We start from the raw sequence: 20,975 nt of genomic DNA, 5'->3' as shown, positions 1-20,975 counted from the left end.
GGAGGGGTAATAAAATATTTCCCTTTATCCTTTAACCATCGCAGAGAAGAGATTTCCATTCTTTACCGCCCCCCAAAACATGTGGTTTTTGTTTCGTACACTATCTTAAAACAAACACGGACGCTCGAAGGTGAAACTGATGCAGAAAACTACATCCCATGTTCCGCAGCCTGTTTGGCTGACTCTCTGAATGGTGCTGCGAGCTTCTGCTGCCCCGCCCCAGGCACCAGGGAAACCAGCGGCCCAGCTCGGGTTTTAAGCCCTGCAGAGGGCGGTGGCACACCGGGCTGGCGGCCGGCCTGACCCAGACGACCGCGTCTCTCCCTGAGCTGCCAGAGAAGAACAAAGAAGAAAAGCTATTCTTCGGCATCGACGTTCATCTCTGTATTAAGAGAGACTGAACAACCTGAAAATGTTTTTAGTTTAGTCAAATCATTCCTGCTACCTGTTTGGCTGATGACAGTCTAGCTGATTTCACAGTACATGGTCCCCTAAGGGTATTCTCCACTCAAATGTCAAGAGAAAAGTCACTCCAGAGCTGTGTGACGAAAGTGGACATTTGCTATTGTCATTAACAAGGATTTTTTCCACCCTCTTAACTGATGTGAGATGCAAACTTTCCTGTGCTGTCCTCCTTTCGTTAAGCCACCTCCACTGCACCTCTGTCACCTTCCTCGTGACTTTTAAAAAATATGAATGTGAAATTAGCGAGGATGCCCTTTCCCCTGGCGGACAGAATCCTCTGTTATTAAAAAGTAAAGCACTTTAATAATGAAAACTTTTCCCTCTTTTTCCTGTGTTTTAACTGTTTAAAATTAATGAGAAGGGCAGAATGGCTGTCAAAGCGATATTGAAAGCCGGGCAGCCAGGACCGAATAAGCACAAAAATCCCTCTAGAGTGTTAAATAAACAGAGCTCCAGCCCTCTCGAATCCCTCTGTTGGTTATTGTATACATTCTGTAACAGCTCTCAGAATAGATCTGAGAGCCAGGGAGGCAGAGAGGTTTCAGAATTCCAATAAAGGCCTCAAATTAAAGACAGCCTGGTGCGAATTCCAGGAGAAAATTAAAGAGACCTCAAGCTTAAGTGACAGGTGACTTGCTTCAGTGACACAACTGTCAGGGGACTTAGTGATAATATGGCAATATATTACAAAGGGCTTTTCTTATTCCCCCCTTTAGGCTTCAAAATGAGGCATCTTTTCTTCCCAACCAAAAAAAAAAAAAAATTACACACACACACACATAAAATGTGAGTGTGCATACAAGTGGAATATGTAGAAAAAGGTGTTAAAACTAAGTTCACACGTCTGAAATGATGAGGTCAGTTTCAGTAAAATGTGAGAAAAAGTTAATGGCAGAAAATATATTTTGGAAAAAGCATGTCTTACTACCCCCACCCCTGCTTCCAGAAATACCTTATTTTAAAATTGCCCCTCTTGAGAATGAATGAAGTGTTTTTCAGTTGCCTTCTGGAAAGGACGGCCTAAATTTAAACCAAAGACACAGGGGCAGAGTGACGCAGTCCCAGCTCAGCCCAGACAGGTAAACTGCGCCCATAATGAGGGGGTCAAGCCCCTGAGCGCACGTGAGCCCCAAAGGACTGCCGCTCACGCCCCAGACACCAGGCTCAGGGCTGACTAATGAAGCCAGCTGCAGCAGCAGACCCGAGCAGCCTGGAGAACTCACTGCCGCCCGGCCGCGCTCGCCCGTGTCTGGAAGACCCGACGGGTCCTGGAGGACACAGACAGCCAAAAGGCACTAAGCAAGGGGCTTCGAGGTCTCGTGACGCAGTGAGTCCCTGTCAGGATAAGGTCACCAGCACATTTCACAGGACACGAGGACGTACAGGAAAACATTTCCGTGTGCGTGTGCACGCACGTGTGCACTTTGGAGACAACTCCAACCGATCAAGAAACAACAGACGAGTTGAAGAGAACCACACCCAGTTTATCTGCTGTGAAAAGTTGTGAGTGGTAGCAGGGTGGGGGAGAGCAGCTTTTCCGAGGGCAGTATGTAGCTTGAAATTGCCAACTTCTGAAGTATTTCAAAACTAAATGAGACGATTTTGTTTTAATCACGTTATTGCCAAGCTGAGTTTTTCTCCCCAAGTCCCTAGAAACTTCTGAGTGCTTCGCAGTAAAGTTGAAAGATCAAATTTATTCTCTTTGTAGGTGGGTGAACATTCACACACCCAGGCGTAGCTATATATATTTTATATACTTAAATATAAAATATACATTTTACAGATGCTTCACTCGCTTGTTTTCTGTTCACAGGAGCCCAAAATTGTACGTGCCAAAGGGACACTTACCATGGACTCCAAGCAGGCAGTGAGGAGGGCGGCCTAACGAGCCGCCCGCTGCACACGGGCAAGGCCGGCTGCTGGGCCTGCCGCCTGCCCGCACCGCCTCGTGCTCTCGAGAGCTGCCCGGCCCAGAACAGCCAAGACGCACGCACTTGTTACGGGAAAGAGAATTCAAAGCTGGACCCGGCATCTACTACATTCCTTCCACTATTCACATGGGTCATGTGAACATGTGATCATTAGAATATTGTCGATTTGGTTTAGTTGTTCTTTGTCCTCTAAATTAAAGTTAAACTGCGTCAAACAAGGCAGATTTCATCCACGTGACATGTAGAACCCAATGTTACTTGTGTCCTCAGTTAACAGGTGTTTTGGCATCAGGGAAAGCCCACCCTTGCTTAGCACTTTTTCTTTTTAAAAATAAAGATTACCAAACCTTAAAAATATCAAAACATTGTTTACCCTGCCCCCCAAGCAGGAGTCATTGAACCTCCATGGCCCCGAGTGTGCAGAACACTTTATGCCTCGTCTCACTGAACCTTTCAACCACCCCACAAACAGGCACTCTGGATCTCCAGGCTTGACAGATGGGGAAACTGAGGCTGGGAGAGGCTCGTTGACCCATGACGCAGAACTACCAGCTATGAAGCAAGGACTCAAACCCACATGTGTGTGACCTTGGGCCTGGCACCTCGGGGCCCAGCAAGGCTCGGGGCCGGCCCTGAGCCAAGGTAAAGGCCCTAAGAGGCCAGACAGTGGATGTTAGAAGTGGCTCTGGCTTGTTCCTGAGGAGCAGAGGGGACCATGGCTGCGCTCTTCCTCCTCCGGGGACTGTCCTTCAGGAGGGCCCCGAGATGCATGGCCCAGGGTAAACACCAACATCAGGGCCGGGCCCAAAGCGTCTAAATCAAGAATGGACTTGAGCCCTGCCTGTCTCAGTGGTTAGAGCGCTGGTCCTTGGACCAAAGCGTTACGGGTTTGATTCCCGGTCAAGGACGCCTACCTGGGTTGCAGGTTCAATCTCCAGCCCTGATCGAGGTTGTGTGAGAGGCAATCCATGTGTCTCTCAAGACATACCGATGTTTCTCTCCCCCCCCTTTCTCCCTCCCTCCCACCCTCTCAAAAAAGTCAGTGGAAAATAGCCCCAGGTGAGGATTAACAGGAACACAATGGACTTGAGCCCTTCCTGACTCAGCTGTGGCCCTCTGCTCATTTCTGAGGCGCAGGCAGACGGACAGACGTTCCACCATGGCGCTACAGAAGGCTTCGTGTCACTGAGTGGGCTCTGTCCACAGCTGCCATTAACTGATGCGACAGGAACGACGGTGATTAGTGGAACAGCAGCAACAACACAATGCCCTTCGGCACCCGCGCTGGGGCTTTTGAGTGTCCTCATGAGAATACTATTGCAACCTCAATTTTACACATGGAGAAACTGAGGACTAGGAAGGTCAGCAGTGCCCAAAGGCACGCATCTGGGAGGGGAGACCAGGAGTGACCCCGAAGCCACACTCCTAACAGCTCTGCACATGGCCTCCTGAAATCTCCCGGGTGCCCTGCTCATCCCAGAGCCCTCCTGGGGCCACAGGGAAGGTCTGTGGGAACAGCAAAGAAGACCCCAACTAGAATCTGCAATCGTTTCAGAAGGACAGAGGTGTGCAAAAGCAGTGTCTTTGGTCACTAGTCCACTGCCTTGACAACAAACTGTTAGGAAGGGATGGTCCAATGTCTACTGGGCTGGGATGTTTTATAGGAAATATCACCTGAAATAACTTGTTGATCAACTGAGTCTTTCATCACCTTTCTTACTCACAGTGTAGCATTTACTGACCAAGGTTTCACTTCTATAAGAATGGCTGACGTGACCTAATTTACAAAGGAACACAGCTCCATTCTCTTGGCGTAGGAATTGCAAGGGAGGCATACTGGTGTACAAGGATGTGTGCTTTGACGCTAGCTTGCTTGTTCTCACGGCCCAGGAGGATGAATGACTAGTGTGCCTTGTCAATGTCCCTTCACCTCTGTGGCCTCAGTTTCCTCATCTATAAAGTGGGAGAATTAATGGGACCGAGTGTGAAGAGCTCACAGAGGTGCTAGGTGCAGTGACATTTCCTCTTCTTTCCTTACGTACTCTCTGGAACAAGAGAAGGTAGGTCAGGGCCGTCCCATCGAGTCCCTGCCTCTGGGAGAGCAGTAACCCAAATGAACACACATGCTAACAGGGAAGAAACTCTTACGTTTTGTCTATTTGGTTCTGATTTTCCAGTCTACCCTCAGGCATAAAAAACAAACAAAATATCCGAATAATTAATACTTTATGGACAAAATGACAGAAGCAGCACCACACACTCTCTCTCTGTCATGTGATGTCAGGAGCAGCGTGCAGGAGGGGGCGGGGAACCGAGCGCCTGGCAGGAAGGAAGCCTCAGGAAAGAGGCGGCAACTGCTCCAGCTCTCCTTATAGAGCTGCCGGATCCTAACCACGCTCTGCTATCTCAACTTCCCTCTTCCTCTGTGTTCACACATTAAGAAACGAATGAACTAAGTGTGTCTGAAGAGACCTGCTGTCCTGGGTGGACGGTGGAGTTGGCTGTCCTTGGAGACAACCTGGACAGGGCCCACCAGGCCGAGCAGGTGGCCTGGTGCTGGGATGCCTGCTGCAGCCTGGCAGACTTCCAGGATGGACCGTGGCCCATTTACTGGATGAGACCAACAAACACACCCAGAAGCAACGGAGAGAAGAGACACATCAGATTGGGCTCATCTGATGTTACCAACCCTCAAACATGCACTTTACTTGACAGGAAAAACCCTCAGTAACAAAATCTCCGCTACTCCAAGTCGAGGAGTCAGTCACATCTGTTAGCAACAAACATAATAAATAATAAAACTCACCTGGCTTCCCCATTGATTCCCTTTAAAACAATCATCCCTTGTCAGAACAGACAAAATATCTTCCATCTTAATCTCAGAAACGCTGTAAAAGAAGGGCAGAGCAAGATAAAGTTCTCATTCTCTCACAATCATCAGACTCCTGATGGCTTACTCTCTAGCTAGATACAAAGAGAAGCAGCACTCCATAGGAAAGGGACTCTTTCCCTAAACCCTTCGGGGCCTTGGAAGGAAGGGAGCCTTGAAACATCACAGGGACCAGTGGGGAATAGTCCCAGTAAGTTCCTTCCTCCAGATGAACTGCAAGTGCGGGGCACTGAGAATTTACTTTACAGGGATCATGTCGTCATTCCTTTCCTTTTGTTTTCAATGTTGTTTGTTTGTTTTAAATACTGAGTTTAAAAAGAGAGAAGGAGGGAGGGAGGGAGGAGAGAGACACACATCGATTTGTTGTCACCTATTTACGCATTCATCAGTTGATTCTCCGATGTGCCCTGACTGGGGATCCAACCCACAACCGTGGCATATTGAGACGATGCTCTAACTAACCAACCAAGCTACCCGGCCAAGGCAAATGCCATTATTTCTTAATAAACCTCCAATACTAAGTAAGTAAGCCTAGTTATTGATATACTACCTTGACTTGAGCAGAAGATGGTGAAATAAAAACATTTCAGATAGTTCCTTTTGTTTTAGACTTTGAAAAGGTGAAGGGCACACTAAAGGTCCTTCACCACGGGGTAAACACCCAGTGAAGGTCAGTGCGGGCCCAGCACCTGCTGTCCACATCAGAACCCCCTTCCAATATGCCTAAAGGGTCCTCAGGACTCTTGTCTCTTGACTGCGAAGGGATGAGGACCAGCGCTCTCTGATGAGTCTAGAGCCATGTGCAAACGACTGACAGTCACGGCAGAGCCACCAGGAGCCAGCCAGAGCCGTGGGAATGCGCGCAGTCCCGTGTCAGAGACTAAGGAAAATGGGAGCGGCTGCCGACACTTCCCAGGGAGGAAGGAAAAGGGAAGGGGGAGTTCTGGGGGAGAAAAACAGAACATAAAAAGATAAATGATTGTCTTACATGTTGTTGTTTTAAAAAAATATAACTGCAGATTAAAACACAAATAGCAACCTTTTTTTTTTTTTATCTTCACCCGAGGACATTTTTCCATTTTTTGTACAGATAGAGTGGGAGGGAGGGAGAGGAAGAGAGAGAGAGGGAAACATCAATGTGAAAGGGACACATCGAGTGGTCGCCACCCACACGACCAACCAGGGCCGGGGACAAACTGCAACCGAGATCCGTGCCCTTAGCGGGAACCGAACCCGGGTCTCTCCGGACCTCAAGCGGACGCTCCAACTGCTAAGCCAAACCGTCCAGGGCACAAATAGCAACCTCTTATGTGGGACAAGGCAATGCTCCCCCGTCCCCTAAAGGTTACTCTGCCGAAGCCATGAATGACAATGTCGCGTCTCTGACAGCTGCTTACCTGAAAGATGCCACCTCTCCCTGCCCGCCCAGCCTGCAGCCCCCTGCCGCTCTGGGCCCTTGGGTAAGACACCTGTGCGGCCCCTGCCACTCTGGGCCCCTTGGGTACGACACCTGTGTGGCAGTGAGTCTGCCGCAAAGGCGGAGTACATAATGGAGGCAGGAGTTGGAGGAAATGCTCATAACTTCTTGGAAAATCTATTTTCATATGAGATAAATGTTATGGCTTTGAATCTGCCTTATTTATGCCTGAATGTCTGAAAGAAGGTGAAAACACAGCCCAATTCTATCTTTTCCTTTGTCTATCTGACTTGCTTCTATTCATCCCTTTCTTTCTTGAAGAAAAATAAAGGAGAAATACAAGAGTAAAAGAAACATAAGAACCTGGGATCAAATCGTGAACAGGGAGAGAGAAAGGAACACTGCGTCGTGCACAGGCAGGGACACAGAGCTGAGGGTGCCGCAGGGAGGCCCGCCCTCTGCACTGCTGCCACCCCTCCAGGCCCGGCTGCGGGCAGTGTCCGCAGAGAGAGACTGGACCACTGACCTTCTGTGAGCAGGAGCCAAGTGTGAACTGGAGTCCTTCACAGTTGCGAAGGGCCTTCCCACTACCCCCAGAAACTGCTGCTTCTGAGGAACAAAGCAAATCTACTCTGCTTATTTATGGTTCTATCAACAGATCTGAACCACCCACCTTACTAAGAAAAGAGGCAGATAAACAAAGTCAGGGAACTGTCTCATGCCTGATCTAAGACACACACATTTTGATGAAGCATTTACATTTTAATAAACCAATGATGACTTTCATTAGAAACACATTTAAAGGAGAAGTGGGGAAAAGTGAAAGAGTTGGCAAATACAAAGAAGTCAAAAGGACAGAAAGAAGTTCTGAGCATTTATTCCGAGGAGGCAACAGCCCAAGGCCCGTCTCTTGCCCTGCCTGCTAAGCTGAACCGGCAGGGCGGTGGCACTGCACAGAGTGTGAAGCAGGCAGCCAGGTGTCGCTGCCATCCCCCAATCAGCCCTCTAATCACCAGCCATCCCAGCATCCTGCTGCCTGGCTCTCAGATTCATGGGCACAGAAAAACACACATTTTCTTTCTCCCTTTTTATTTTTTAAAAAATATTTAGGAACTCCACCCTGGCCGGGTAGTTAAGTTGGTTCGAGTGTCGTTCCGATATGCCGAGGTTGAGGGTTTGATCCCTGGTCCGGGCACAGACAAGAAGCAACCAATGAATGCACAGTAAGTGGGACAGCAAATGGATGTTTCTCTCTCCCTAAAATCAATACACAAACATTTAAAAATAAATAAGCAAATATTTAGGAGTACCTTTTGGATTCCAAAAATGGTCACGTCTGCTGCTTTCCACAGCGCACCCTGCCGTTAGTTCTTTACGAGATTTGATTTTTTTGTATGAAGCCGAAGAACAGCCTATATTTAGATATCCACACACAGCCCTTCCTCACGTGGACACCAGGGAGGAAAGCTACAGGACCCCGACTCAGGTCTGCAAGGCACTGAGGCTGATCCCACTGGCGCGCAAAGCAGGTCCGTGTCAGACAGGCACGTCCACAGGTGACTGCGGGGCAAAACCCAGCGAGGCTGGACCCTACAGGACTGTCCCCGTGAATGAGTGTTCTTACACCAGCTGGTACCTTCTCTCCACAAAAGACTAAACTCTCTCCGTCTGGGTATTTCCCTGTCCTCATCCTTCTGAACTTCCTTTCCAAGCCCAAGATGAAGCTCTCGGTGAAAAGTGACTGGCCAACACGAGATTTCTCGTAGGATAAAATATGCATATCTTCCCCAAACAAATAAAACCACCCTTCCAAATGGAAGACTGTTTTAAGATGAAACACATTAGCCCTGGCTGGTTTGGCTCAGCGGTTAGAGCGTTGGCCTGCGGTCCAGAGACACCCGGGTTCGGTTCCCGCTAAGGGCGTGTACCTCAGTCATGGTTTGTCCCCGGCCCTGGTTGGTCATGTGGGTGGCAGCCACTTGATGTGTCCCTTTCACATCGATGTTTCTCTCTCTCTCTCTCTCTCCCTCCCACTCTGTCTGAACAAAAAATGGAAAAATGCCCTCAAGTAAGGATAAAAAAAATTAAAAAAAATAAATAAAAATCCTCACCCCAGGATAAAAAAAAAAAAGATGAAACACATTAAATTTAAAAAAAAAAAAAATGCAGAAATGCAGACCACCCTTACTTTATTTAGCCCACCTGAAACTGACCAGACTTAGGAGTGGGCTCCTGTCTCCTCCAACACTGCAGACATTTCTGAGTGAGCCACAGCCCACAGTCCACACCAGCAACCCTGAAAGTGTGCTGAGCAGGAGCAGAGCAGAGCCCGGCAGGTCCTGCTGGAGACAGCCATGTACACCCATCTCTCCCAGTGGGTGGCCTACACTGGGCCCTGGGGTCCCCCAGAGCCGGTTCAGATGTGGGGTGCAATGGTTTCCCAGGAGCAAGCCCTGCAGCGTACCGGGTGCCTTACAGAGAGCACAGCCTGGGCAAAGGGAGCACCAGGAAGCGAGACCCCCATCCAGCCGCGCAGCCGAGCCGAGTGCGGCGGCGCAGCGTGGGCGCCAAGGGCACCCAGGCAGCCATCGGGCAGACCCAGCCTTGCGGTGCTTCCGGACATTTTCTGCACCGCTGTGCTAGGTCTGAGCAGAAGTTCTGGAACGTGGACCAGTGTGAATCTGCATGCCTTCAGAAGCCCGTTATTAGACCTTGTTACGTCAGGTGTCAAAGATTTTATGGAAAATATGACAAAACAAATTAATTTCTGGAGGCCTTGTGAATTCTTTCTGCTTGCATTATAATTACGCCTGGCCAGGTCGAAGCCCCGCTCTCCTGTTTGCTTTCTTTGTCTTTCCTAAGTGAGGTCAGGGCCTGATGGGAGGCCCGGGCTCAGCTTCCACACTCCTGAGTCCTCTGTGCACGACCAGGGCTGGCGCTGGGGGTCTAGCAGAGGACCAGGAGGCGCAGCCCGAGTCAGCGGCCGCCCACTCACTGCCTCCCGGGTTTGTTTTCCTGAGGGACAGGGGGCTGTGTGATGAGAACCAAGTATTGTTTTTTTCAAAGACAAACCAACTTTAAAGGTACAAAACATTAATTGCAAGGAACGAAACTGTGACTAGCGACGATCTCTAAGGAGCTGGCTGCGAGAGAAAGGAAACAGAGCGCAGACCGTCCTAGGACTCAGTCTCCCGACGCAATGAAAGCTGTCATGTGCTGATGGCATTAAGGGTTTTAGTTGTTGCCACTGGCTATTCTGGGACTCATTTAGGGATCATAAGGGTTAATGGCTCTTCGTCAGCTTACAAGGCCCAGCCACTATAAGAAGCGACAGAAAGTTAATTAGGTGAGATCAGCTGAAATCCCGTTCAGGTTTCTGACTCACTTGATTTTGTGAGAAGCCAGCGAGTTGACATATTCTGCCTCCGAAGGAGCCAAGACGAGCAGGCTGCTCCCGTGGCAGCCAATGCGGGCGGTTCTCCCGATCCGGTGGATGTATTCCGCGGGTGAAGACGGAGCGTTGTACTAAAAAGGGTAACAGAAATGAAGGCATTCACAGATCAAGGGACTGCCATTAATTGGAAGTGCAATTCCTCTCACCTGCCTCCAGGTACCCCAAGAATTAAATCCTGGTGCTATGGTTACCCTAACACAGGCACCAGGAGAAGTCACTCAGCCCTGAATCTCCTCGCTTCATCGGAAATAACAAGGCTGACACACAAACGGGAACTGTGGCCAAGTTCCAGAGACACGAGATGTCTTCTCGTCCCAGCATCTCCTTTCTAATTTTACTTCTCCACAGGTCTCTTCAATTTTCTATTTGCATCTTTTCACTGCGGTGATGTGCAAGGTGAAAACGTAGGCAGGTGGGGGTGAATCTCTGCAGATGACCACATGACCTTGGCCTACTTCCCTGGCAGACAAGCGGTGGGGGTGAGGACACTGAACAGGGCAAGGAGCAAGGGGCCGATGACCCTGACCAGAGGTCAGCTCTGCTTCGGGGCCCCTTTGAGCTGGGCCCCCCACCTGGCTGCAGCCTCCTCCCGGAGCAGATGTGCCTTCCCACAGGGACACAACTTGCTCCCACAGACAGTGTTCCTGACTCTAGAACTCTGCAGACTGAATTACCCACAGCATTAGCTACTATCTATGGCAAGAACTTCATCATCATCAAAACTAACTGACCATATATTCCTTCTTCCTTTTCTCCCCTCTGCTGTTAGATGAATCAAAGATCAGAAGGCCAAGATGAGTACAATACATGGGAGGCCAGGCATATTAAACTAATCAATATTCACAATATAAGGCTCTAAATGATCGATTCTGTCCCAGCTGCCACACGTTGAAACGCCCTCGCCTCCTCATCTTTGCCTCGCTCTGTGGCCAGCAGCACAGAAGACACAATGTCTCTAGTTGCAAAGGGATCATCTGCGGCCAGCACAGCAGACTCCCCAGCTAGCAACAGGAAGGCAACTGCACTGGAATGTGAATAAACCATGACTCATGGACACAGGGTGTGTGTCCCCTGGCCCCACACAGAAGGGCTTAAAAATACCATTCTGCAGTCTGACAAAAAGAAAAAACAAAACTAAACCCAGCAGGCTCTGGGGCTAACACCTGCACCCTCTGGCAGAGCGTCTAAGGCTAGAGCTATGTGTAAGATGCTGACAGGGGGTTAACTGCCCCCTGCAGGTCAATGTACAGGGCACGGCTCTCAGGACAGCTGAGCCATCTCCTCCTGGACTCAATGAGGCCTCCCAGGGGCCCGGGGAATTCCTGTTATTTTCAGGTTGCTGAAACTTTGTGTGTGATATGCCTCAGTCTGGGATCCAGGAGGCCTGTCCACCCCCCTCCCGTAACTGCAGTCTGGCTGTTTTGCTGCAGCAGTTAGGAGGGCTGAGTTAAGGAAACAGGTCATGAGAATTGTGCAAATAAGGTCGGTTGCTGCCTCGTTACCAGGGCAACACCCAGGAGGGCAATAATAATTATTCTACTTAGAGCCTACACATCTACTCATGATCATGTATTCCTGCCTCGAGCTCACACCTTAACAACTAAAAAATTACCTGAACAATCCATGTGACTTGAGGGAGATCTAAGCCCCGAGCTGCAACATCCTTCAAAACAGAAAAGAATATGGCTTAGGACTGGGTTTCTGAACCATTTGGGGTCATGGACCCACTGATGATCGCACATAGACGAGGGCTCACCGGCACCAATGTGCATGTTCTCACGCACACACGTCTGCACACGACCTGAGGGTGCCGTCCAGTCCATTTGGGGCTCGAAGTTCAGACGCAGGCTAAGTGCTACAGAGCCCGCTGGCGAGGCAGTCTCAACCCCTCCCTACAGGACCGGCACCTGCAGGGAGCCCAGGATCTCACACGTCACTCTCAGCGCCTCGGAAGAACTCTGAAAACCACTCCAGGCGACGCATTTGTGGTCACTATCCCCATTCCATACCTACCAGAAACACGAGCAACCACCGGCGCTGACGTGGGCTTTGGAAGGTCACTCGGCGTTCCCACGTGGAGGCGAGCTGCAACGTATTTACTGTGGCCACCAGCCGCAGGGCAGCAAGGGTCCAGCAACGCCCTGCCTCTCTGACAGCCAAAGCAGAACACAGGCCGAAGACATGACCAGACAAGTGAAACTATAAAAGCAGCGATTTCTTCTTTCTTTCCAGCTGGCGGCCACCTGAGTGCAGAGACTCTGCCGGGCCATTCGGGCAGATACAGAACGCGGGAATCTTCCGGTCTTCGGCAGTGAACTGGCACTTGGCACTCACCTTCAAGCTAGCAGTCCTGACAAGAACGCCTGCAGTCAGCGCTGACCGGGCAGGCACCACACCCCAGATGCCCCTGGAGCCCTCTACCTGCGTCACCTTGATGATCTTCTCCACAACCACAGTTCCAAGGCCGTGCTGTATCACACGGCTCCGGCGCCAGCGAAGGCGCTGCCCTCTCACGCGCCGTGGTGGGAATGCAGGACAGCATAAACCCCTCTGGGGGCATTCGGTAACATCCAGCAAAATTGCTATATACTTGTCCTTTGACTCAGAGCAATCTTACTTTTCGAAATCCATCCTGAGGATACACTGACAAGAATACACACTGGTTCACGTGCAAGGCCACTCGTGTTGGCAGGAGACAGTGAATCCAGCACGGCGACACCCGCCCCACGCGCAGAGCGCCAGACCCGCGAGGAGGAGGAGGGTTCCTGTGGACTGACACGGGACTCCGGGTGTATCTCAAGTGTGTGTAGTATACTTTTGTGTGAAAAATGAGGAAAATAAAGCATATTTGCCCATACTTCTAAAAGGAATAATAAAGGGGAAAACCCAAAAGTTTATAAAAACAGTTACTGAAGAGGAAGAAAGAGGCCAGGTGAGGGAGGACAGACGCTGGACTTCCCTCAGGGGACCTTTGTAACTGCAGACCCCGTAAACGCCTGAACCTGTAAGAGTGACAGGGTCCACCTGTTCTCACCAGGACAGACCCTAGAGCCTGGACCCACCTAGGGGCCGAGGCCTAACCACTAGCTTAGGAGAGATCAGGGGAGACAGGGCAAGGCAACCACCACCACGGGGACACAATCAGGCAAACCCAGGATGGGACAAATCGCCTGGTTTCTTCCACCAAAAAAAGTCAAGGAAAACAGGTCAAAACCCAAACCTAAATTAAACATTACTCAGGTGGATTAATGGGCAGATGGCTTGGTAGAGAAGCTGAGAACCAACACCGGAAGGGGTCTCTCAAACTGCCAACTGAGTTATCTCCAGGTAAAGGGATTGGGGTGATTTTTACTTTTCTCTTTGCATTTTTCTGGCTGTTTTGTATTTCTTTTTTGTTGTTAATTCTCACCCAAGGATATTTTTTCCTTTGCTTTTTATTTATTTATTTTTTCTCCTATCCTCACCAGAGGACACCTTTCCCTCTTTTTTGTTCAGACAGAGCGGGAGGGAGAGGAAGAGAGAGAAACATCAACGTGAAGGGACACATCAAGTGGCTGCCACCCACACGACCAACCAGGGCCGGGGACAAACTGCAACTGAAGTACGCACCCCCAGTGGGAAGCGAACCCGGGTCTCTCTGGATCACAGGCCGACGCTCTAACCACTGAGCCAAGCCCACTAGGGCTTTCCTTTGCTTTTTAGAGAGAGTGGAAGGGAAGGGGAGGGGAGAGAAAAAACATCAATGTGAGAGAGACTCACTGACTGGTTGCCTCCCACATATGCCCCAACTGGGGCCAGGGATTGAACCTGCAACCCAGGTAGGTGTCTTTGACTGGGAATCAAACCACAACCCTTCAGTGCACAGGCCAACACTCTAACCACTGCACCACACTGGCTAGGGCTGTTTTGTTTTCCTTTTAACAATGAATACACATTGCCCCTCTAATTTTTATTTAGAAAATGCACCCTACGGAAAAGTTGGAATAGTACAATAAGCACCTGTCTGTCTTCACCTGGATTCACTGGTTGCTGACGGTTGGGATGTCTGCTTCCTCTTTTCCTCTCTCGACACACGTTTCTGAACCAGCGTAAGTACGTTGGAAACATCTCGACTCTTCTCCCCTAATGCTTTAGCATGCCTCTCCTGAGTAAAAGCACATTCCTCTGCATGGCCACAGCACCGCTATCACCCCCAAGAAACCCAACGTTGAGTAACGTTATTTCCTAATAATCAGTTCAGATTCAAACGTCGTGTGTACTGCCCGGTGCGTGACATCAGAGACGCGCCAGAGTGGTCTGTCCTGTGCTGGCGGAGCCGTGTCCAGTCGCCCACCAGCTCTCCCCATCTGAAGGTACTTTTTGCCTTTGTAGTTAGAAGTAAACTGAGAAGTGAAGCTTGGAGACTGTTTCCCAAATCCTTCCGCCCAGTGGCTTCAGCAACTGTGGTGCAGCTTGACTGTCTCAACTATTACCCTGATGGCTGCAAGGATGACTTCTGCCCAGCATCCCTTCCTTCCATCTGAGAGCTGGCATTTTCCCCCAGGACAGACCTCTTCCCTCTCCCCTCACTCACAAATACACTAAAGATTCATATGCATAACTGGCTTTTTTGAAAAACAGTAATCCTGTGCAAAGTTTCTGCAAGACGCATGTTAAAACCATCGCTTCCTGTGTCCCCCAGGCTCAGAGGCAGGCATGGCCGAGGAAGACACCGTGCCACTAACATCTAACATGCCCAGGAGCTCTGAGGGCAGGACAGGCTTCTTCAGCCTTCACTGAGCACACGCGGGTCGGGCTGGCCCCCTTCCAGTGGTGGCCAGGCTGCCTTCAAGACGGGCTCAGCAAAAGTTTAATGCACGCGAACCGCCAAGCACCCAGAGATGCTTTCAGACAACCCCGTGCGCTCTGGAGCTGAAGGCTGCTGTCCTGGGCAGTGCCTCTGCACACTAGACTGCTACCGAAAGGGGCACGGGAACGGCATTCTACACTACCCACAGCTGACGCCTTCAGAAACACTGATGGCTTCTCCAATCTGCTGAGCTCTGGTTATGATTCTCTTGCTGAGGTGCTCTGCAGGGGGGATGCACGCAGACTATGGCCGCCTGAGCTTTACAGACAGGCAGGCTCTGCGGAACATGCAACGTTCACCAGTGTAGTGAATTCAACCAAGAAACTCTGAACTAGTGTGTGACGTTCATGAAACTCACCAAGTACAAACGCACGGGTGTGGTGAGCTAGGAGAATGCCCGCAGCCTGCGGCTGTTCAGGGTTCTGCCTCCCGCCTAAGTGGCCTAGCTCATGACAGTAGGCTCAGATGGTCTTCCATGTCTCCCACTTCTTGTTTTGGGGTGGGGGGACCTCACTGATATCCAACCACTGCTCAGACTTAATCCAGCTCTTTCTTTAAGTGTCCTTCTGGTCTGAGCCTGGGCTACATGCAGAATAGGAGGGAATCTTCCTGGTCTAGGAACAGAGGACTGGACTTCAGTATCCCTTCAGCAGCCATACCACCTGGGCAAGTCGACAGCTCTGAGCCACAGTTCACACACCTGAAAATGGCTACAGGACCTGCCCTATTTATCTCCTGAGGTTACAGTGCAGACCAAACGAGACCATGTATATAAACACTGGAAACTGTAATTCTAAGTATGCCACTTCCGGATGAAGTGAGAACTGGGTTGGAGGCGACCAGGCAGGGATGCGAAAGCCTCCTCACTCTCTCCCCCATCACACCCACTCACCCGTGGGGCAGAGGGCGAGGCCCGACCCTGCTCCCTCCTCCTGGATGCCACCAGCAGAGTGCCAGGCACCAGGAGACTCGGCAGAGGCCTCGGTCCCTGCCCGCTCTCAGAACTTAGATCAGCCCATTGTGTTCCTTCACCATAATTAGGGCAGAAGAGCTGCTAAAGTCAGTTCTGAAAGACGCTCAGTGGTGAGGCCTTGAAGGCCCGGCTTGACAACTGGCCGCCTCCATGAGACCGAGGCGTGCAGATGGAAGGCAGCTTGCTCAGGTGCCAGCCTGTCAGTTGGATTAAAATGACTCATTTATTTACCCAAGAACCTCACAAAGTGCTTTCCCTAACAGGGAGAGGGGCCTGCCGCACTCCGTGGAAGGAGCGTGGCGGACTTGCCTCTGCCGCCTTCCCGGCCTGCCAAAAGTCATTATTGCCGTGTGTGGAAAGCCATCAGCAGGGTACAGGCCCCCGTTGTCCGGGTGACAGATTGGGCTGCGTAAACAGAGGAGGAAGGGGAGAGTGCAGAAGCTGTCAGAGGCAGAGATCTTGGCTGGAGACGCCAAAAAACTGGCAACATGAGTTAGCGTAACTGAGTCAAAAGCCAACAATCTCCCAAGGATCTTGCCATTAACACGATGAAATAGAGTGGAAATGAGAAACTTTACCTAAAAAACAGGCCCCAGAGAAAACCAAGAAAGCCTACATTTATTTTGGGTTAAGTGACATGCTCATGACTCTCGCGGCCGAGCTCTTTTGTCTTCGGGCCTCCTGGCACAGTGGAAATTCCCCAGGAGGGGAGGAAACTGAGAACCGCAGACATAATCGTGTACTTCTAGCAAAAATAACCAAAATAAAATCACAACACGGAGAAGGTGGAGGAAAGCAGCACAGGTGACTCAGCTACCCCCGAAGAACGCAGGCGCTGGACGGCGCTGGATCGCAGAGCCAGGTGGAAGGGTGGAGGTGTCTGCTGGCGGGGAAGGTCATCGTGCCTGAGTACTCAGGGACAACAGGGAAGCACCACGCATCATCCTTAAAACCAGAGGCAGATGGGAAATTCACTTTCCAGGCTCTCAGTGGTATTTCTTATTACATCTCATCAACATAACAAGGGTATTAAAACCATGTTGTAGATAATTCAGTACCTTATCTCTGATTCCTTTGATTTCTTAAATCCATTTGGGAAAGTGGGCTTTGAACTTTCAAATGACTCCTTCCTGCTAATCATTGCTCCCTTCTTAACTTGGCTTTTAGATCTAATTTTCTGGAGAACACAAGTTACACTTAAAATGTATAAAGATTTGCCTCCAAAAACTGGTCTTCCCTGCCCTTCTCCCTCCGTCTGGACTCCATGTCACATGGCCACGTGTTTACTGAGAACCCACTGAATACAGAGCCAGGTGCCAGGTCCTGGAAGATTTTGGTGCATGAAATGAAAAGATCCTTGTTTTTAGATGTTTATAATCAAGATGAAAAAAACACACACACATACACACGTCCTCAATGTTCCTGGTAACATAAGAGAGCAGGGAGGAAGACGGGGCACAGGGAGGCATTTCTAGCATAAAGAAAATAGTTTAATTCTAAGCTTTTATGTGGTTACACCATAATTCTCACATTTTCATGCTGACACTCAGTCTTCTGGCCTTGTTAAAAGGACCCTGGGATGATAAATCAAAATGGCAAAGGTAGCAGATAAGGGGGAGAATCCCCACACAACAGTAACACCACCATGCTTCTTTATCCGGAGATGCAGCTCCCATCTGCCTGTCCTGACGTGGCCCACGCTCCTCATTAACACTAAGGAGGCTCCTGGAGAGCGTTCAGAGAACCTGGCAAGCAACAGGCTGCCTAAGAGGAGGCAGGATGACAGTCTCTCCCCCACCCAGGCGTGATCTATCACAGCGTGCCGTGTGCTCCCCACGGTCTCAGACACCAGAGGTGTCAGGCTAAAGCAAACACGCCGCAGTGGAAGGAGAGCGAGTGAATGAAGAACCCGCACAGGGAGCCTGTGCTCTGTCCTGCTTAGAAGTGAAGGGGGATGAGGCCCACCCAGCCCTCTCCAGAGACCGTCACCACAGAGGAAGGACGGATGACACTAGAGAGGACTGGTCTAGTGGACTGACCTCGGCAAGCGAGCAGACGCCCAGAAGTTGTAGAGAAATCAGATTGTGGGCAAGTGAGAGCTTGCTTTCCACACAGCGCCCAGGGCTGGCAGGGCACGGAAGGTGGGGTGAGAGCTTTGCCAAGTCAACAGCACTTTATGTCTAGCTGGTATCACTTGCCTGCAGCCAGACAGAGCAAGGAAAGTCATTCTATGTTTTGATCCCCTGAGAATTACATTTCAGAAGGAATGATCTTTTCTTCCATGAAGAAAACAAAACAAAACAAAAAACTGAACTTCAAATACTTGAGAGTTTTCTTGGAGATTCAGAGCTCACCCATGTTATAAAACCACACTAAGCCCGTTGGTGTGGCTCGGTGGTTGAGCATCGACCCACGCACCAAGAGGTCACCAGTTCGATTCCCGGTCAGGGCACAGGCCCAGGTTGTGGGCCAAATCCCTAGTAGGGGGCATGCAGGAAGCGGTCAATCAATGTTCTCTCTCATCGGTGTTTCTCTCTCCCTCTCCATTCCTCTCTCTCTAAAGTCAATAAAAAAGTAAAAATTTTTTTTAAAAACCAACACTAAGAACCATGACGATTCCTCACCAGGGACAAATCCAGCATCTTGAGGGTCAAGGATGAAACAGTTTTTTCCCATCCTCACCCCAACTCCAGCAGAGGTTTCTACAGCTGTTTCAATGTAAACAATGTAGAACATTCATTCCTCAGGTAACACGACACGTATGAAAAGTGAACTTATTTCCAAGGAGCAAGTATATTAATGTCAGCCGTCTCAGCCTTTAGAAAGAGGCATACGTTGGTGGTTCTCCACACTGAGTGTCCTGCCTGGGCCCTAACTGTCCATACATTTAATCCACAAATACAGAGTGCCTACTGCACGCTTGCTCTGTGCCAGACACTGGGACGGAACTGCAAACAACACAGTCCCTGTCCTCATGAACTCATCATCAGTGGGAATACACCTAGCCCAGGTGTGATGAGCATTGGTAAGAACTAGGAACGCCTCATAGGGAAGGACTGGGGGATCTATTTCCGGAAAAAACGAGCTTTAAGCTGACACCTAAGCAGGGGTTAGTCAAAGTCAAGGTAGGGTGTTCCAGGCAGAGGGAATGCATATACCAAGTCCCCAAGGCCAGAAAAAGCAAGAATGACACATTCCAGGAGCTGAGAGAGGAGCTTGCTTGGTTGAGGGTAAGGAATAAGAGGAGACAGGAGGGCTCTGGTTCCAGAAAGTACTATCGGACATGACAAGGACTTCTGACAAACTTCTTTATCGAGTAGATAATTACTTGGACCCGTCTTCACCTTTAAAGATGGTTTTAGAGCCCTGGACAGTTTGGCTCAGCTGTTAGAGCGTCGGCCTGAGGACCAAAGAGTTGCGGATTCGATACTGGGCAAGGGCACTTACCTTGGTTGTGGTTCAGGGTCCCTGGTCCGGGTCTTGCAGGAGACAACCAATTGATGTCTCTCTCTCACTTCAATGTCTCTCTCGCTCCTTCCCACCCTCCCTCTCACTCTATCTTAAGATAAATGGGAAAATATCCTCGACTGAGGATTTAAATAAATACATAAAGACAGTTTTAGAGCAAACATAAACACCTGGCTGCGGATGGGCTTCTGAAGGAGAGGACTACTTGGTCAGACGCGGACCTCCAGATGAGGCAAGCAGTCTGCAGTAACTGTTCTCAGCTCTGACCGACCATGGTTGGCACAGCCGCCGTTTGCCACACAGGAGAATCAGCACATGGGACCGGCATGCTGTCCTATGTATGACCATGCACAAGAAAGACAGTAGCACTCACCCATACACTCTGTCTGGAAGAAAACAACTGCTAACTTGCAGGGGTGGGAAACAGCCGGCCCTTAGGCCACATGAGGCCCTCGAAATCAGTACCAGCCTCACCAAATCAGCCTCACCAAATATAGCTGGCTAATTTTTAAGCTGACAATTTTGTATGGCCCTCGATATCCAAATGGCCCTTGGCATGCTCGGCAGGTGTGGCTCAGTGGCTGAGCATCGACCCAGGCACCAAGAGGTCGTCGGTTCAGTGCCCGGTCAGGGCACATGCCCAGGTTGTGGGCCTGATCCCCAGTGGGGGGCATGCAGGAGGAGGCCAATGATGTTCTCTCTCATCAGTGTTTCTATCTCTCTCTCTCTCCCTTCCTCTCCAATATCAATAAAGAAAACAAATTAAAAACAAACAAACAAATGGCCCCTGGCAGTAAAAGGTTCCCCACCCCTGCACTGAATACAGAGTAGGAGCTCCACAGAAGTAACTGCGTTCAAGAGGCCTAGCCAGGTGTTTAAAGAGCTAAACGCTTGTCTCTGCCCAGCACGTGGCCACAGGATTACCCCATTTACAGTACACTTTCACTACCATGCAGACAAGGATGTCGGGACTCAGTCGGGGATTAAGCTGCATCACCCACAACGGAGCAAACGGAAGGTATTTTCATCTTGGGAGTGAGCCACAACTAAGGAGAAGTGCATCCCAGAGACCATCAAAAGTTGACCTTCCATCTCAAAAAAGCACGAGAGACGTGCATTCAAAAGGTCAGTGCTGTGCGGGAGGAGGCCTGAAACTCAGGGCAAATGAGTTTTAGACAATAGCAGACCAACTCTGCCCAGTGCACCTGCTCTCCCGCAAGGAGAGGTGAACGGAGGTGAGGAGAGCGATCCTGCTGCGGAAAGACTTTCTCAGCTCTAATTACTCCCGATAGCTGTAATTTACAAGTTTTTGGTGAATAGAAACCACCAAGATTCACACGTTTTCAGACCAACAGCTGTCACTATTAGTGAGCAAATTGCTGAGTCTTCTGCACAGTGGCAGTGGCTACCTGTGACAAAGTCAGGTGACCAACCAGAAGTGCAAAGGGACCAGCCACACCACGAGGCCCAGTGTCTGTGGGGCTTCCACAAGGCAAATTGTCAAGAGAAAAAAAATGCAACCGCCAAT

General features: G+C 50.0%; 1 protein-coding gene across 1 annotated transcript in view; it reads right to left on the bottom strand.

Annotated features, from left to right (window-relative positions):
• The window catches only part of DDX31 (DEAD-box helicase 31), a 71,810-nt gene that overhangs the window by 25,408 nt on the left and 25,427 nt on the right, over positions 1-20,975 (bottom strand). Inside the window, exons 15-17 of the mRNA XM_036262124.1 lie at positions 11,770-11,820; positions 10,089-10,228; positions 5,203-5,284 (exon numbers count right to left, since the gene is read on the bottom strand). Of these exons, the coding sequence (XP_036118017.1) occupies positions 5,203-5,284; positions 10,089-10,228; positions 11,770-11,820 (273 nt within the window). The remainder of the gene's footprint in view (positions 1-5,202; positions 5,285-10,088; positions 10,229-11,769; positions 11,821-20,975) is intronic.

Source organism: Molossus molossus, unplaced genomic scaffold (assembly GCF_014108415.1).
Source record: "Molossus molossus isolate mMolMol1 unplaced genomic scaffold, mMolMol1.p scaffold_m16_p_14, whole genome shotgun sequence".
Lineage (NCBI taxonomy): Eukaryota > Metazoa > Chordata > Mammalia > Chiroptera > Molossidae > Molossus > Molossus molossus.
Note: the sequence above shows the minus strand (reverse complement) of the source record. Positions and strands in the feature narration are given on the sequence as shown.